General features: G+C 33.4%; 1 protein-coding gene across 1 annotated transcript; it reads right to left on the reverse strand.

Annotated features, from left to right (window-relative positions):
* Positions 1-1466: 1466 nt before the first annotated feature.
* Positions 1467-18541, reverse strand: LOC143549378 (katanin p80 WD40 repeat-containing subunit B1 homolog KTN80.1-like). Its single transcript, XM_077040281.1, has 15 exons — positions 17827-18541; positions 6150-6283; positions 4888-5005; positions 4593-4819; positions 4414-4516; positions 4062-4351; positions 3891-3966; positions 3729-3812; positions 3243-3634; positions 2350-2481; positions 2189-2263; positions 1973-2085; positions 1776-1892; positions 1619-1687; positions 1467-1534 (listed from the first exon to the last, which is right to left on the reverse strand). Exons 1-15 carry the CDS (start codon positions 18539-18541, stop codon positions 1474-1476), a joined length of 2706 nt encoding a protein of 901 aa, XP_076896396.1. The 3' UTR covers positions 1467-1473.
* Between the last annotated feature and the right edge of the window lie 1703 nt (positions 18542-20244).

Below are 20244 nucleotides of genomic sequence, written 5' to 3' on the forward strand. Positions count from 1 at the left end.
TAAGAGTGGTACCTCTCTTAAAATTTAAGAGGTCCCTTACTCCTATATTATATAGCTAGCATAGATAGAGATAGAGATATATTATGTTCTTTTATAAGTATAAACACGAACGTTGAAATAAGAGAAGCTAGAAAAATAAATCCCGGGGCATGAAAAATTATGACACGTGGCTCTATCAATTAATTAATTATTTATTAGGTATAGATGAAGATACAAATATAGCGATAAAAATATATCATGAACGATGAAACGAAACTTGAAACAAAAAGCATACATGATTACAACTGCATGATTATAATTGACTGGCTAGTTAATTTAATGTGTTCGCAAACATGAATATATAATGCATCTAAAACTTCTTTCTTATATATAAATGAGTTTTTTTACGAAGTAGAATCTAGAAAATAAAATTAGAAGAAGATTGATGAGGATACCTTTTTACAAACAACTTGAATTTGAATTGATTATGATAAGAATACTCTCATGTAGTGGATGTAATATCCAATGTAACAAGTTTGTGCTATGTGCAACGTGATATTTTCCAAGGTAGCTTGATAGTTGATACTAACCATATAAAATATTCGAAAGATGTCTTTGTGATTTTAAATGCTTAATATATATAAAAATCGTTTTTCATAATACAGTTTTATCAAACTAAACAAATCTTTTTTAGATTAAACTAATCTAGATCCATGTATACCAATTGTCCTTGTGAATGTTTATTGATGATGATGATGACAATAATTTGACTTAGTTTAATTTAAAGTAAATTACAATAGTGTATATTATTATCGTAAGAGAAGTTGTACATTAATGCATTAATAACTTGTACATTTTAATTAATATTTCAGTTTTGAACAATTTTTATGTCAAAACGTTGACAAAAATAAGCAGGTCGCAAAAGTAAATTCGTTTTTTTTAAATCATAATTTATTTAAAGATATAGAAGTAAATAAAAAATTAAATAAACTTGTCAAGTATATAGGTAAAGATGGGGGACCAAAGTTGAAACTATTACTTATATTTACAAATAGTTAACTAAATATGAGGGGCTATTATTGTAAATTGTTTTCATCTGTATTATTTGATTGTGGCAAAAGACCACTATGTCCTCTTAACTACTTTAAGACATGCATCATGGGTTGTTACTTATGCAATATAAATTGTACCTCTTAAATTTTAAGAGTTCATTCACTCCTCCTTTATATATTGTAAAGATAAAGGTAAAGATAAAGATACGTATACTTCTTTCACTCTTTTCATAAATAGATATGATATATTGCTGAAGTTTATTCAGCAAATATTTTCCATCTTTTTTATTTTTCACATCAAAATGCACATTTGAACAAGATGTTACATATTCACAACAGGTCAATAATCTGTATATCATTGATTATTTTTCTTGCTGAAAATGGCTGTTTGAGGGCAAAGAACCCAAAGATAAAACTGTATATGAGCTACTTGAATTTTTTTCTATGATTGTTGAAGTATACGGTTAAGTTCTTGTGCAGTTTTTCCTGTCAACCCGCCCCGCCTACATGGAAAAACATGTGTCACTCAAAGCCTTTAGCATCATTTTATTTTATTTAAATACGAGGCAACGTGGAAAGACGATTACCGTATAACATCTGGGAGATTTTTATGTACTTTTTGAAGCAGAATATGGCATTGATTGCAGCTTTCAAGTCTGTCAAGCGTCAACAAGTTTTTAAATATAATAAGTTAGTTAGTTAGTTGAATATGCAGTTAAACAAGAATAAACAGAAACAACAGACTGTTTCTCGGCATGAAGATCAACTCCTATAGTTGGAGATGCGGAGATCATTGAGTTGATTACGGCCCCAAAGACTGCTACAAGCTTCAATAGCATTTGTAGCGACACATTTATATGTCTACAAATAGTTGCAGAAACGCGTTAATAGTTTAACACCACATGGTCAACAAGCATAATGAAGCTGTTGTATGTATGCACCTCTCGGTTTGGCTATCGAGTAAACCCGACAACAAAGGCAGCAAACAAGAGAAGAGATCTAATGTTACAGACTCTATGTTTTCCAGCATAACACTAATTACATCTGCTTGTACCTATAGATATAGACAACAACATATTCAGATGTTTAACTATTTGAAAACACAATTTATCAAAAACATGCTAACAGTATATTAAAATTCCATGAAGAATACATACAGCATGATCTGGCAGTTTCTGCAATGCATTAATAGCGGCTCGTGGGTCATTTTGGTCACAAAAACGTCGTACCACCTAAAAAGCAGAAAGTTGTAGGTTTTATAACATCATAGCAAGGTTCAGTTGACTAATGGAAAATATACCGAATAGTTTAAACTTACCTGGAGCTTTGCGAGGCGAGATCGAAGTGTGCTTAAACACGAATCATGATCTAGCATCAAAACTTCAGCTGGATTGTTGTCATTTTCGTTCTTGACCATCAGATCTCTCCCTGTGGTCTGTGGATTATCCTCCTGCCAGTTGTCAAAAGTTAAATCAAGGTAATGTTATTACTGTTGGGGTGTGCATGAAACGGAAATAACTGACCGGCAACTGAAATAACCGACATAACCAAACTGAAATTACACAAACCACAAAACCGGAAAAACGATTTTTGTTTATAATTTTTGTTTTTGAATGTTAAGTAATTTATAAAAATAATAATAAATGGTGTAACCCAAAAATATTAGGACCAAATGTGTAATAATCAATTAATCATTAATTAGCAAAGAAATTTATGCCCAATTTTTTTTTCCAAAAATATCTATAGGCCAAATGGCAAAACTAAAAAAACCGAAATTGAACGGTTTTAAAAAACCGACTTTCCAGTTTGGTTTTAGTTTTGCATGTCCCGGAAACCGAAAAAAACCGAACTGAACCCATATAAACCCAAAAAATCGATTTCTGTTATTGAATTATTAGTTATAATTTATATTTTTAATGTTTAATATTTTATAGAAAATAATAAATGGTGTAGCCCAAAAATTTAATACCAAAATATGTAATAATCAATTAATCATTAACCAACAAAAAAATTTGGCCCAAATTTATTATTTTGGTCATTTCTTTGCCAAAAATTCAAAGCCCAAATGACAAAATCAAAACCGAAGAGTTTTCAAAAAGTTCAAAAACCAAATTTTCGGTTGCACACCCCAATTATTGTGAAGCCATATATTCACACTGATCAGATTAAGTATAAATGAAAATGATTATGCAGTCAGCAGCATGATCATACCTTCATTGCTCTAGATCTCCGTGTTACCAGCATTGAAGATCTAGTTTTTTCAGGAATTACACGGCGGGAAGTAACAGTTTTTTGAATCGGTGAGGCCTTAGCTTTTTGACGTACCGAATTCGGAGATTTCTTGGGTGTTTGTACTACCAAATCAGGTGTTTTTAAAGATTTCTTGGATCTTTTTGTTTCAGTCATAGGTTGTTGCACAACATCAGGAACAGTTACTGGCTTATTGTTAGAATGTTGTTGTGTGATGGTGGTAGGTACATTATTTGTGTTAGGTAATGTCTGAGAAGTTAAGTCAGGTTTATGACATTCATTAGTATCATCTAACTTGTCTCGTTTTTCAAATTTCTCAACCAGACTGCGGGTCCTTCCATTCATAACCGCAACTGCAAACATAAGTGGGCAAATGAAGACGAAACACTGTTAAGCTGTAACCGACTTATTCTTCCTCAACGACACGCGTAACGTTTAAATAACTACCTCCATTAACATATTTAACAGACTGGAACTCTTTGTTTGAATCAGCAGACACGTCTTTAGAAATCACAGTAGTCACACCTGCAGCTTTATGTAATATAGTGAATTGCAATAACATAAAATAAATTAATAACCAAAGAAAAGGTGAGTTAAATAATAACTTACTATCTACATATATATTCTTGATATCCTTTGTGTCATTATCTAGATATTTCAGTTGCGCCTTGTAAGGTTCAATTTGCTTCACAAACACAAGAAAGTAGATAAGTTATGTATTTTATTTAATTTTAAGACGTTTTATTTGAATTTTGAATCCACAAAATTTAAGATGCTTACTGAAACATCTGCAGCCCAAATTCCTACAGAATTCTGATAATATGAGCACCCTAAAAGCTTCCCATCATTAATACATATGTCACCCAAAGTTGACCATTCTAAGTCAACTGCATCATGGCAAACTACAGGCTGCCATGAAAACACCTTTAAACTGCTATCTAAACCACAAAAGAGTGTTCTGCCATCTGGATGAAACGTAATTGACTGTACACCTGTCGCTTCGGGCCAAGTTGACCCGATCAACTCAAAGGTTTCCAAATCCCAAAACTTTACAGTTTTGTCTGATGAACCTGGAATAAGTAATGATGAAAATCACATGACTTGTGTTTAGTGTTGGATACAAATAACAAACCTGTTGCTAACAGAAACTCGAGAGGATGGAAGTCCATTGATCTAATGTGTCCTTCATGGAATTTGAATTCGTGCAAAAGCTTTCCAGCAGTTATGTCCCATATCTATGCACAAGATATACATACCAACAGAAAGTTAGTTAAATTGATGTTTTTGAGATAACTGATAAAACAACATTACCTTTACAATATTATCAAGTCCACCGGACACCACCCAACGACCGTCAGGGGTGAATCTGATCGTACTGATTGCTCGTTTATGACTCTTGTATGTATGAATGCATGTCTTTTTTCTAGTGTCCCATATCTTCAAATTAGTGTCCATGGAACCAGATGCAAGAAACTCACCAAAAGGATGGAATTCCACCGCGGTGCAATAGGACCGGTGTCCGTTAAGTGTTCTAACCACTGCAGAAACAATCACAAATTAAGCAAAAACACCTCAGACTCAACTTCTAGAAGGTGGACAAATTTACCCTTTGTTTCTTCAAGATCCCAGAGCTGGACCACACCAGAAGAAGCTCCAGCAGCCACCAGAACTTCAGTTGAATCAAAAGCAACAGACTCTATCGGGCTCGTGTGGCCACTTAGGCTCTGTGCACCGTATCACATTGGGACCAAACATAAGGGAAAGCACTAAAAAACCACAGTTTAGATGCATTTGTAGATTGATTATCTATATATATGATTGGCAAGTGCCTATCATACACTTTCCATTTTCTAATTACCCAACCCTTTACTCCTTGAGGGCGTCTTGCGATGGACATTATGCGTATTAAAGTAGCAAAGCATTAATGCCAGAGGTTTAGTGACCCATAGTGTACCAGGTGTTAATTAGATGCCATGCTGCCAAAGACCGAAAGTTTTAAAAATTTTGAAGGGGTATAACTGAAAATATCTCGCATAAGAATTCTGTTAGGATCTGCACAAACACGAATTGAACACAAACGAAAAAAGCAATAAACAAACATGAGGATTTAACGTGGTTCGGTCAACTACGTACTCTTTACTGATTACAAATACATAACAGTGATATAGATAGGGACTAGACAATTCTGTTAGGATCTGTACAAACACAAATTGAACACAATTGACCATATATATATATATATATATATATAGAAAAATGTTCAAATAAGAATAAAGTGTTTCCTAGAAATGGTAAGAACAAATAGATTTTTGACATTTGGCATTAAAACCTATGGTAAAAGAGTAATTCTAGGAAACTATGTCGGTTTTTGGTAATTTTAAATCTCAACAATTGATTAACATGATCCAATGACTTTGATTTATTCTTAGTCTTCCTGTTTCCTATGAAACTACATCTTTTTACTACAACCCTCTCATATATATATATATATATAGGGTAAGATTAAAATGAAAACCCATTTGAGTTGTGAAAACCCGCGAAAACCCTATTTAAAATCGTTTTTTTTTGTTACATGTAATATATGTTGTAACATTTAATACAAAACATCGAAACATAAAAAAAAATGTTTTGCTATTTTTTAACATTTTGTTACTAATTTTTATATATGTTTTCAGGAGAGAGAAAAAGTTATATTTATATTTATATTTTTTATTCACTTTAATTGTAGACCATAAGATTTAAACATTAATTAAAAACATGTGGTTGAGAATGTGTTTCTAAAGTTTTCGTATATATATATATATATATATATTTGCTATATATATTTTGAATGAAGCAAGAGTTAAGAATTTGGAATGAACAACTGACCGTTAAAGGCGTTGGTTTCCCAATTGACCAAAGATTGACAATTTGATCATCACCTCCGGTTACAAAATGCCTACGTGTCTTCTTTCCAATTTTGATGCAATTCACATTAGCAGAATGTGCCGCCGCAAACTCTTCTATATTTTTTAAATCCAGTCAAAAAATAATAATAATAATAATAATAATAATAATAATAATAATAAACACAAACAAGATGATCGAACAAATTATAAGTTTGTAAGAAAAGGATACGCAATTTACATCCGTTTTTTGCCATTGAACCAGAAGTACTGGACGCATCAACTTATGGGTTACGTAAATGTGATTGAAGAAGAAGATATAATAAATGTAGATAATTGAAATGAATCAGAGGATTCTGCAAAACACACAGGAGAGAGAGAGAGAGAGAGAGAGAGTTGTTGGGGTTTGATTGAAACGGTTTTTATATATACTTTCTTATAATCCTTCTAATCATTAAATTTACAAATCATCATTTGCAACGTAAACAAAGTTTAAACTAATAATAATATATCTCACCAACTATTGCAATCCGGTTTGTTTAACCTATCATCATCTCCATCTCTACAATTGCATTAAAAAACATTACATTTTTCTAATTAAATAATATTTCTTTTATATTTTTATCATTACAATTTTCTATCTTCATCATATAATTTACAGAAAATCACTAAATTTTCTCTCTCTATCCTATAAGTTACACTCACAATCACTCAACCCCCCCCCCCCTCTACAATTTACAAGCTCCACTCACAAAATTTTTAAAGAATAGGATGAGAATGCTCTTATAGATATGGTTTTTATTATTCTACCCGGTTTTATAATTGGTTTAAACTAGTGTTGACATAGCATCCCAAAATTTATGAACTCAATCAACATGTTTTAGCACTTTTAAATGCTGAAGATCGGTTCAACCTTTTCATTTACTATGTGTTGTCATAACTCATTTATAGTATAAACATACCCAACAATACAATAGTAGTTTAGAGTGTGTGGCAACTTATATGATGGCACATATAGAAAAGACAACATCCATTTCAATATATCTATGTGACTATGTGTTCAAACCACCCGCCCAAGATTGGAGTCGATCAATATTTTACATGTGATTTCAATTTCACTGAAAATATACATGTACAACATTAGCAAAAGCGACTACATAACTTATTACTTCGCAACTCATTCACATTGGCATTCTTTATATATTGTATCTTTTTTCTTTCTAAATTTTGTACGTAATTGACCCATTATAAAGTAAGTAATTTTAAACCATATTCATTTCAATTTTTTTTATACATCATTCTTGATAGATAACACATAAAGTAGGATTGTATCTATTTCACGCATTCTTGGAGTCGAACACTAATTTAGTACAAAATTCAGAATCTAAGAAGATAGGTTAGGAACCTCATTTCTCTGGAACTTGATTATTTTATCATACTCATCCCCAATCATATCTTACGGCTTCGATACAAATAAAAATGTATCAACTATAAATCATTTTACCCAATCAAAAATGATTGTGAACTAAAGCTACTTCATTCGCCAAATTCCCAAAACATACTGCTACATTTAACCATCATACTTCGAGTTTAAGAACTTCATTCATCACTATACACCTAAATAAACCATACCTAGCCAAAATAAACATATAACTCCAACTTTTACTCATAATTTCATCATTAACTCAAGGAAGCTCCATACCCTAGGTTTTAGATAGTAAATTCACTACCCAAGCTTTGTTCTCGCAAATAGAGGTGTTTAATACAACACAATTTCTTAATATTTAACCACCAGATTGTTGGATTGCAAGCTTGTTCTTGATTAGTCTTCTATGTATGATCGTTTTCCTATCCAAGACATATAACTCAAGGATTGAATCGATATCAACAAAACGAACAAAATAACGAACACACAATATAAAGTAAAACTCGCTTTTATTATTCTACGGAAATAAAAACCCCAATACGATAACTCTCATAGATTAAATCTTACATGGTTATAATCTATATATAGATAAACCCCAACTTGGCAAGCAAGAAAATTAATTAACCCTAATTATCATATAGCGGGCATCCACCCCTTCTTAGATAATCAAGCCGTCCCTCACCGGGCCCACTCAAGAATTACTTCGGGCCTTCACAACTCTACACATAACCTATTAGTATAATGGTATGGTCTCCTTCTTACAAATTTGAGATATAAGGAGAAGGTAATGATGACATTTAAGTGTTTAAAAATAAGCTCCATTCAAAAAAATAAACCCACCGCTCGGACCAACTTTGAAGACTCTCATCCCCCGTTGACCAACTATTTAATCAAGCAATACCAACATAAGAAATGGCCCACTAAGTTTCTAAGTGACGTGATTGGTTACCGAACTAAATGCCCCTTATCGAACTCTCTAAACTATCACGTGTTTATATTAACCCTTAATCTCAATACAACATACATATCTACTACTCTAATAAAAGAATACATACTTTTGCCACTTGTCACTCTTTTAGCCCCTCTCATCTTTTTTCAACCCATTTACAAAATATGGTTTTTTCTGACCCCTTTTGGCTTATTACCCGACCCAACATGTTTTTTCGAATCTATATGTTTTCTTTGACCCGCTTTATTTTTCTTTCAATAGAATGGTAACTCTATGTTACTCTCTGATTGTTTACATACCAGAAGCAAAGAAATCCGGTGACCTACCACTCCATTTATTGTAAGGCGACCCAAATCATCCTCCTCCATATTCGTCCAACATTCGATTCACTTTGCTTGGATTCATATGAAGCTGGTACATCTTTTTTCTGATTTCTTCTTTCGTTTGCTAAATCAATTGTGTAAATGTCTGATCGGTTCTTTGTTTCGTTTGCAGAAATTGGAAGTATCGAACTGATTTGCAATTTTAAGGAGGTGTATTTGCTTAATTTTAACCGTAGGTGAGTTTTTGTATGCGTTAGGTTTTATTCTTTTGTTCCAATCTAGTTCAATTACGTCAATGCCTGATTATTTCATTGTTTCGTTTGCAGAAATTGGAAGTATCGATTTGATTTGCAAATTTATAGAGGTCGTGTTTATTTAGTTTTAACCATAGGTGAGTTATTATATATATTAGGTTTTATTGTTTTGTCCCAATTTCCCAATTCAATATGTTCGTTAATATTCATTCACCAAAAGTCTAGATTTTTTTTGTTATCACAGCACCTGTAGTATTGTATTTTTTGTTATTAGATCTAGATCTTTAGTTTCAAATTGAACCTGAACTAAATTCCAAGTCAGTTATTTAATTTAGTCTTTTAAATTTCGACTCCACTCGACTCTTTTCTATTTTTTAATAAACATCCCTAATGGGTATTTTGTAAAAATAAACTAAAGTGCGGTATTATTAACAAGCAACTTCCTCTCAGTGTCATGTATTATATATAATTTCACATAAATTTGATGTTACCTTTTAAAGTAGGAATTGGTTAGTTAATTATGCTTATATGCTGTAATGCATTATCACTTTATAGCTTACTTGCTATGTATCTTTCACATACACCTAATAAAACTTTAAATACCGAATCATTTATGAAAGAACATCACTTTTGAAAGAAAAATTACTTCAACATCTTGATTATGAGGAGGGCTATTTGACCTCTATACCTTCAGGTAATTAGTTCCCACTTTTTTTTAATACCTTTTGTTCGGTCACATGCAATTTTAGGTAATGAAGTTGACTCGTGGTTTTAAAGGAAATGTTGCTATGATGTTGGTACGTATAATACCCACTATTAGTTAGTTTTTTCCCCTAAGTATGTCATATGTTGCACTCATGGTGAATTTGGTTTAATTTAAATGTAACTTTTTATGTATATTTATAAATATAGTAGAAATTCTCTTAATTTTAAAAACAAAAACCATTATTAATACCTAACATAACCTGCAAATCCGGTTTTAAGTTTTAAGCTTAAATGCTGGAAACCTATCATTATTAGTTTTAAATTTTAGAATCAATTTTTAACTTTCAATCTCTATAAATTAATAATTGCATACATGCTCACCTATAATTTTAATTAGCTGTGCATTAACATTTGAAGTTAAAAAGGAAAGGATTTGATTTCATGTATTGTATCGTTGGCTCATTGCATCAACTGGTTGATTATTATAAAGAGTTGGTTTTTCATCATTTATGATTATTATAAAGAGTTGGTTTTTCATCATTTGTTCATTGAATCAGTAGGTTGAAATTTTTTAGTAGATGTTAGTCTGAGCTTGAAACATTTTTTTGTCAAAATTTTCAAAAGGAATTATAATGTGTTTAATATGAGGACAAAGCAATATAAATAGAATTATCATCCAATCAATACAATAAATCATTTTTGAGTATGCATTAAAAACTCACTTTGGACAATTTTTTACCTGTTTGACCTGTTAAGGAATAAAAGATTATTTTAATTTTTTAATATTCCATAAATATAAATCAATAGATTATTTTAGGTAAATATATTTTAGGGAAGAAATCAAGGGCTTAATATGGGAAAGCTATAATCACAGTTTTTTTAATCCGGTCAGATCATTTACCTTGCTTAAATACCTTAAAATCCGAAATTTTATTTGGAAGACGTACGGTGTTTCGTGATGACCATAAATACAAGCCAAGGTTAATCATTATCTAGGGTTGGTTTGTACTTGAAAGAACCCGTGTTTTCACATGGACAACTATACGTTGCCTTATCAAGAGTTAAAAGCAGACATTGACTAAAGATATTTATTCTTGGTAAACAAGGCTATTGATCAATATAAACACAAATGTAGTCTACAAGAAAAATTTTTGTTATTTGTAAACTATTTGTGTAATGTTTGCTTTGTAATTCCTGTAGTTTTAATGTAAATTGTAACTGCATTAACAATATATGATAATTGTGTTATTTATTATATTTTGCTTAATGTTTAAATATCAAAATTCTCATCAATTTCGTGTAATACACGGGTCTCAAACTTGTACTTAAATAAGTGAATAACAAAATCAATGTAAAGTAAGTCCACAACTTCATACTTTAATTATTTTATGTTTATACCCGAAAATAGGATGTTACAACTAATAACCATGTTAGGTTAATGGGTTGACAACTTAAAATTAGTGAACCGAAACATGAATTGTATATGCATCATGTCTAATAGATCAGCTCAAACAAAAATGCTTAAAATCATGTAACCTAAATACCTAATCATTACTCATCTAATATGTTTTTCAAAACAAGTGAACATTAAATGGCAAATCAAAATGAGTTGGCCGGGCTGTGTCTTCAATATGGTTGTAATAAACTTATTAACAATATATATAGGTGGCAGATTTTACATATATATTACTTTTGTAATTCACTTTTAGCTTGGTTGACTTGTTGAATTTAGTAGAACATAAATAGAACATGAAATACGACTTATTTACAAGAGTACAAGACATAGTAAACAAACTAAATTTGATTATATTTCTACAAATTTGCTTTATTTGTATGAAAGTAAAATGCTTTACATATATTTTATAAAGAGAGCTTTGTAATAAAATTTGACATGTTAATAAATATAGACGTGGGAAGGACGACAAATATATAATGTCAATTACAGGTTGTTGCATAAATTTTTGCAATGAGCATGTCGATATATTATATTGTGCTTGTGTATGGATTTTGAACTATTTAGATATCATAGCTAGTATTATCAAGTCTTCTTTTTTACCTTTCCGTGATCAAATAAACTACTGAAAATCTTTCAATAAAAACTTGAAAACAAAGATCGCAGTATGGCACACATAAGATATATGCACCTATATTGTATAAGGGTTGTTATATACAAACACCATCCTCATAGTGTGTGAATAAGGGTATATGGCTCGTATAGGGCCTATACGAGCCGTATAGACCCTATACGAGTCGTATAGATATTCTTGTTTGTATAGACCCTATACGAGCCGTATAGGGTCTATACGACTCATATAGACAGATGTCAGTTGTACTTTGACCAGATATTTATAATTATTTTATGGTCTATACTAGCCGTATAGATGGTATACGACCCGTGCAGGCCAGGTATTAGTTTTTCTTGCTCCAAACGTAATTATTTTCACGACAGTTATATTTCAAAAGCTTAGATAACCCACATGGGCGTCAACCAAAATGGATTGCATGACCACATATAAAAAGTCGTTACCCAAAAACGCTCATGTTGTTCGTATGTTTTTTTGCATATAGCAAAATATTTTACTTTTAAATTACGTGTTTCTATTTTGTAAAACAACTCGGGTGTTATTTTTAGTATTTTGTAAATTTAAAAAAATCTAAAAAAAAATAATAAAATACTATACGAGTCAAACAGACTCTATACGAGTCGTATAGCCCTATACGGCTCGTATAGGGCTATCCGATGCAAATAAATGAAAACTGACACTCCTGACAGAAAATGACTTGACACTACACCTATACGAGTCGTATAGGCCCTATACGACTCGTATATGCCCTCCTGGTGTGTGAATAACCTCCTTGGTGTATTAATAACCAAAGCCATTGTATAATTATATTTACATTACAAACATATATTTGGCTCAAACCGGCCAAAAGCAGTGGCGGCCCAACCAATTTGGTAGGCTAAAAGCAAAAGAAAATTTTGAGGCCCTTACTAAGAGTTAAAGAAATTAAATTGTAGAATTTGTCATATTTATTTTAAAATTTACCGAGGGGTTATCGTGTTTCATATATGAAACTATAATATTTTGGATTTTCAATTAGAAAATAACATGATGTCGTGATGTATATAATACAAATTCAAGGTAGATAGCTAGGAAAAAATGAAAACAAAATAAATAAGAAGGAGAATCAACAAAAATAAAAAATACAACTTAAGTGAGTGGGAGTCGAACTTGAGTGAGAGTTGGAAAAGCTTTAATTTAAGAAGTTAGAAAACATGCAGGAAACCACAAGGTCAGCATGTAGTATTGTCTCTTTTTTCAATTACACATTATTAGTATGCATTTCTCTATATATAAAAATAGTTAATTTTAAATGAAAGCCTTATTTTCTTGGGAGCCTCAAGTCCTAGCTTAGCCCAACATTACTGTTAGGCCGGCCTTGGCCAAAAGGGTCAAAGAGTCTATATCTTATGGACTATGGTCAATAAGAAAAAAACCATCTTCTTAAAGTGATTATTTACAAATAATTCATATTATAAAAAGCCATTTTCGAAGGAGCATATTGTTAGTTGGTGATGGCATGTCATGGTCCTTTTAGTGATCGTTGATAAATCACCATCCAAATAAAACTACCCTAATAAAAACTAAGAAACATCACTAATATTAGATATATATATTAAAAAGTAAAAGGTAGCTAACTCGCATAAGTTACTATTCATGAATAATAAATATATTAACCACTTATTTATTGACACTTCACATACTTTTTATTATTTCTATAATTAACTTTGATTTTAACATATTTTACTCATACATATTTCAATATATTATGTTTTCTTAATTTTCAAATATACGATCACGAACGCTTATTTTTATTTACGTTTCAACATAAGTTTCATTCAAAAACGATGTAGGTCAAATATTATATATATAATTTTTTTTTCCGCAACTTAATGTTTCTCTAAATTTGAATATAAACGACAATGTTTTTACGTATGCTTCGATATAAATTTGATTCAATACCAAGCTAATGCAATGGATGGTCAAAACATGCGTTTCAAATATAATATATTTTTGTTTTCTCCATGACATTTTAGTTTTTTACAAAGACAACCATATTTCTACATACGTTTCGATGTAAAAAAGTTATTAAAATCGAGCTACTATAGCGTGAACAAACTTTATTAACTTTATGTTTTATCAAGGGTCCTCATTGCAACACATAGACTAATGTGTATCAATACTCCTGTTACAACGCACGGGATCATGTAATGGTTATCTATTATTATCTAAAACTAATAATCTATTTTTGAACAAATTACGGACTCAGATACATATTCGTATATTCGTATTGGGAATGAATACGTACCATTTAAAGTAACAAACAACAAGTGGTCCCGTAACCGTTTGATCTACAAACACTTCAATCCAACGGTTCAAAACGCACGATACGTTTCTCGAACCATGGACGCCTAAAACACTCGATCGTTTCCGTTTCTCGTTAGTATTAAATATAACAAAAATATTTTAAAATACACATTAAAAAGTTAGGGTGGACGGGTGTGGGGGCGACGGTACCTCCAACGGGTACTATTCCCCGCAAGGAACATCACCGCCAACCTCTTATTTTTTGTCACGGCAAGCTTTTAATTTATATGCAAAATATATACAATTTATACTTCACTTTTACCCATTTCCTTTCTACCCAATTTTTAATGGATTTAAACAATTCTAGAGGTAGATGGGCCGATAGAGGGGTCGGTAGAGGGGTTGATATAGGTGTTGGTTCTAGTTCGGTATGAGTCGGTTCTAGTCAACAATCACAAGATTACCACTAGGGCCGGCCTTAGGGTATGGCAGTGTGATCGAAGGCCACAGGCCCGAATTTATATATATATATATATATATATATGAGAAGTATATAGGAGCGTGTGAGAAAGAGCGGGTGTAATAATCTTCAAGTGATACAAAACGCTATGAAGGAATTCAAAAAAAAAATATAAGGGTGGGATAAACATGTCGAAGCATGGGAAGTTATGAAAAAACATCCTAAATGGCTTCAAGTCCCAATGGTTGGTGACTCGTCTAAAAGTCACTCAGATAAAAGAAGACGGTCATCGAAATCCGACAACTACACCCCAAGTTCCCCACCTAACGAAAATTTCAATGCTCATATGCCGAACCTCAATGATGATCCCGCTCCTTCAAGATCAACCCGAAAAACAAAGAAAAAATCCGATGCGTCAAGCAAACAAAGTTTCGTTGACACGCATGATTCCTACACATCAACGAGGCAAGAACAACACACAGAAGCCATGGGAATGAAAAGGAAACAAGGAGAAAAAACTTTGCAAGGGAGCAACGGGTGGCGGTGGCGCAACAAGATTTTGGCAACGACCTGAAGATGTACAGGGAGTCACATGAAGGTTTGTCCGGCCAGTTATTGGATTTAATTCTTGAATGCAAATGTTAAATTGCGAAAAAATACTCGTTGCCTTGTTATTTTTAGATTAGCTTTATTATGTTCATATTTGTTTTTTTAGTTTGAATTATGTAATTTTTAATTTTAATGGAGGTTTTTATTTATTTGTGTTTAAAATTATGAAAAATTAAGTTTCTTTAGGGTAGTTTGGGTACGCCATTGTTAGTCCTTTGGGTAATTCGGGTAGGGGTGTTCAAAAAAATATGAATCTGAATTATCTGAAAATTTGAATATCCGAATTTCGGATTCGGGTAGTGATTTTGAAAATTTTTGGATAGTTCGGATATCTGAACTATTCGAAATATTTTTTTAATTATTAAATAATAAATTATTTATGAATTTCGATTAATTTTTGAATACTTCGGATAATCTTCGAATATTTTGAATTATATTATGATATTACGGATAATTTTTATATAATTATTATTCTTTTCGGATATTTCAGAGATCCGGTTCACTATCTGATCGGCTATTCGAAATTTTGGATATCCAAACTTCGGAATTTCGGATTCGGATAATGAAATCCACTATCTAAAAAGTCCGGATATCCGAAGATTGGATATTCGAAAGTCTGAATATCCGACATTGAACACTCCTAAATCCAGGATAGTTAAAGGTAAAAATAATGTGGCAGCGCAGGATTGGTAAGTGTTTGATCACAGCCTCCACCCTTAACTCTAATCTGGCACCAGACTTTGCTTCAATAATTAGTTCAAGTTACATAATAATTTGCCAATTAGGCCATGGGGTATACTCTAACGCCCAACATAAGTTAAGATGATGACACTTTAAATATGTATTAAGTCCAACTGGAGCCGGTCCAGCTGGTCGCCATGCTCGTCTAAGAAGTCTTGAAAAACTTCTTTCGGGTTGTACGAGGCCTGGTCGGCCAAGGGAGGATTCTGCTCCAAGACTCAGCTACTGTGATCAAATTTGTCCGCACTGAAATCAAAATCTTTAGTTGGATCGCTACCATGTGGGGAGGTTCAATACAATACAAAACATCCATGCTATTTGCTGTAGGGTCCATCTTTTTTTTTGGGGGGGGGGGTCCACTGGAATAGTTCTGGAAAATTATAGGATGGGATTACACCATGATCTTAGATGTATCCTTCTTTCCTTGTGTTTCATGTACTTTTTCTTTAGTTAAGTGTTGTTCTTCTTATTTATGGGTTTACTCTGGCTCTTGTTTCCTGCTTTGTTGTTTTTGTTTTTTTTTACAACCACTCCCCACTAGTGTTAAGTTTGTTAAAAAGGCCCATGATTTATGCTTTTTACGGGTTAAAAGGAACAAAATGTATTGATTACTTTTTTTTGAAAGTCAGTTTATATAGAAGAAAAAAGAACGGATAACTTACAAGCCGCAAGAGCCCACACAAGATACAAGAACAAAATGTTTTCGGTATGTAAAAATGTTTTCGGGAACATACCGCAAAGCACACAAGTATCTTTTCCAATGTTTATATGTCTTTCAAGTAATGCGGTTTTTGTAGCGATGCGATCTAGTAATAATCTCCACATAAAACAGTTTACTTTAATCGGTACCTGTTGTATCCAAAAATTTTGTTCTACCAATGGGTATTTGAAGTTATCTAATTCCCATATTAAGGTTTTCACAAGAAAAGTGTATTCCTTACCCTCTGTATCATTCCATACCCAAACATCCGGTACCATCTTCAACTGAGAAACCGAAATTAACTCTAAACACCTGCCAAGTTCCTATCTAAGAGTTCTCGTGTTCGGCTCTTTGTTCCATCTACAAAGCCATTTCACCTCGTTGTTTACCCAATAGTAACAATCATGCACCATTATATCTTTGTGTTTTTCCATAAAATAAGAAGTGAAATAAAACTTTTAACGGTAGCTCACTCACCCAATTATGTAGCCAAAACATCGTTTTGTCTCCCATCCCTAAGTTAATCTGCAACCGATCAACCAACTTCATATTCTCCAAATCATATCTTTCTCCAAACAACCAATATTATTCCACGTTCCACCTAAAGATTTTTTAACCGGAAAAGAACGCCACTCTTGAATTTTTATATGGACTGCTGTTATAACCCTTACCCATAGAGCCGACCTACTATTTTTGTACTTCAACCACCATTTAGCAAGTAAAGCCACATTCGCCGATTTTAGGCTTCCAACACCAAGGCCTCCTTTATTCTTGTCTAATATGATTCTTTGTCGTGCCACCCAACCAATTTTATCTTTCTCATCGTTACCCCCACCCGCTATAGTGGAATTGCAATTATAATGAACAAGTATGTTTCATCACAAATAATACATGCCTTTATAAAGGCATTCTTACAACCAGGAATAGAGTAATAATAGAAGTAATCTAAGGTCCTAATTTAGGTAAGGAGCCTAAGGTTTGAATACATAATTTGAGCATACATTCCATTAATAGTGTTGAAAGATTCTTTGATTGAGCTATGTTGACCGGATAGTGTTGGTGGTCCTTATACGCCCCCGCAAGATGGAGGATCCGTCAGATACACCAATCTTGGATCTGTTACGGAGAAACAGCCCTCTTGACAACGGTTTGGTGAGCATGTCAGCAAGTTGGTCTTGGGAACTGATGTGAAGAACTCGAACATGACCCGCGGATACTTGTTCCCTAACAAAGTGATAACCAAGGGCAATGTGCTTCATGTGTGAATGATAGACAGGGTTTGCACTTAGATATGTGGCACCGGTATTATCACAGAATAATGTTGGCGTTTGATTTATAAGAATTCCAAGTTCTGTAAGTAAATTTTTAGTCCATGTAATTTCTGCGGAAGCATTAGCCAATGCCTTGTACTCAGCCTCTGTAGAGGAACGGGAGACCGACTTCTGTCGTGTGGACTTCCATGAGATGATGTTGGTGCCAAGATAAAGGATATAAGCAGTAGTGGACCGACCGGCATCATTGACACCACCCCAATCAGAATCTGAGAAGGCCGAGAGAGTGAGAGAAGAGTTACAGTTTAGAAAAAGGCCATGATGAATTGTTCCTTTTAGGTAGCGAAGAACCCGTTTAAGAGATTGCCAATGAGCTTGTCGAGGATTATGCATGAATTGGGAAAGTTTGTTGATAGCGAATGAAATATCCGGGCGAGTGAAGGCCAGGTATTGAAGAGATCCAACTAGCTTAAGATATGGAGTGGTATCAACCAAAGGTGATGGATCTGCGGGAGACAAAGGATCTGAAGCACTAAGGGGAGTGGTAACATCTTTCGCACCATCCATGTGAAATTGGTTTAGAATGTCTTGAATATGGCGATGTTGAGATAGGAAGAGACCTGTTGGAGTAGGAATTACTTCAACGCCTAGGAAATGATGAAGCATACCAAGATCCTTGATGGAAAATTTGTTGCTTAAGGCTTGGATAAAATGGTCAAGAAAGCGTGTGTTGTTTCCCGTAAGTACGATATCATCCACGTAAACCATAAAGTAACAAATGATGTTTTGATGTTGATAAATGAAAAGAGAAGCATTTGCTAAAGATTTATGGAATCCAAACCGAAGGAGAAAATTTGTTAGCTCAATGTACCAAGCTCGTGGAGCTTGTTTTAGACCATATAATGACTTTTTAAGCTTGCAAATGTGATTGGGAAATTGTGGATTAATGTAACCAGGTGGCTAGGTCATAAACACGTCCTCGTGAAGTGTGCCATGAAGGAAGGCATTGTTGATGTCGAGTTGACGCAACAGCCAATTTCTAGAAAGAGCCACTGAGAGAACAGTATGGATGGTAATGGGTTTTGTAACGGGACTAAACGTGTCAAAATAATCTTTCCCGTATTGTTGGAGAAATCCTTTAGCCACAAGTCGGGCTTTATACTTTGCAATGGAGCCATCGGAATAGCGTTTGATTCGAAACACCCATTTGCAACCGATCGGTGTATGAGAATTGGAGGTACAAGTTCCCACGTTTGATTTTGAATGAGAGCGTTCATGTCTCCCTTGAGGATCTTTGGAAGATTGGGTGTGAGTGGTGAGTTCAAGGGTAGATGATAAGGGGTGAAGGGTGGTAGTGTTAATGAGATTTGGGTTAAAGTATTTAGGATTAGGTTTTCTAGTTCTTTGTGGTCGAGTTGTGGAGGGAGGTGAAGGTGGGACCGATATGAAGGGTGATGAGATATTGGTTTTTGTCGTGGTATTAGGTAAGGTGAAATCGGAGATAGGTGACGGTGGAGATGAATTATGTGAATTATTTGGAGTGGTGGGTGGAGTTGACTCATGGGAGATGTTAGTGATGGACTGTTAGATGTTAGAGGAATGAGGTGTTGATTGGTGCATGGGAGATGTGGGGGGAGTTTGATTAACGTGTGCATGGAAAGGTTGATTTTATGTGTGAGGAGTGATATTATGGGGTTGTTGGTTGGAGTGCACAATGGGTTTAGAGATGAAAGTGTCTGATGTGGGAAGAGAGATGATGGGCGCATCATCCATTTTGAATGGGAAAGTGTGCTCAACAAATTCCACATGGCGAGAGTGATAGAGGCGATGAGATACAGGATCATAACATTTATAAGAGGATTTAGAGGGAGAGTAGCCAAGGAATATACATTTGATGGATCTAGGATGTAACTTGGATGGGGCATACGGACGCAACCATGGAAAACACAAGCAACCAAACGGTTTCAATTTTGTGTAAGCTGGTGAGTTGTTGTATAATCGGTCGTAAGGTGATTTAAAATCAAGGATTGGTTTGGGAAGACGGTTAATGAGATATACGGCAGTTTGGAAAGCGTGAGTCCAAAATGTGAGTGGTAGGTTGGCATGGTATAAAAGAGATAAACCGGTTTCAACAATATGTCTATGGTGTAACATTCGTTATTTTTCAAACCCGAAAACCCGACCCATTTCTAATTTTCGGTTTTTGTTTATTAAGAATATATATAAATATATGTTATTATATTCTCAAGTTTCGTTTCATGTGGCATTCG

The sequence above is a fragment of the Bidens hawaiensis genome, unplaced genomic scaffold (assembly GCF_021521415.1).
Source record: "Bidens hawaiensis isolate Kalapana, Puna unplaced genomic scaffold, B.hawaiensis_p1.1 tig00015551_1, whole genome shotgun sequence".
NCBI lineage: Eukaryota > Viridiplantae > Streptophyta > Magnoliopsida > Asterales > Asteraceae > Bidens > Bidens hawaiensis.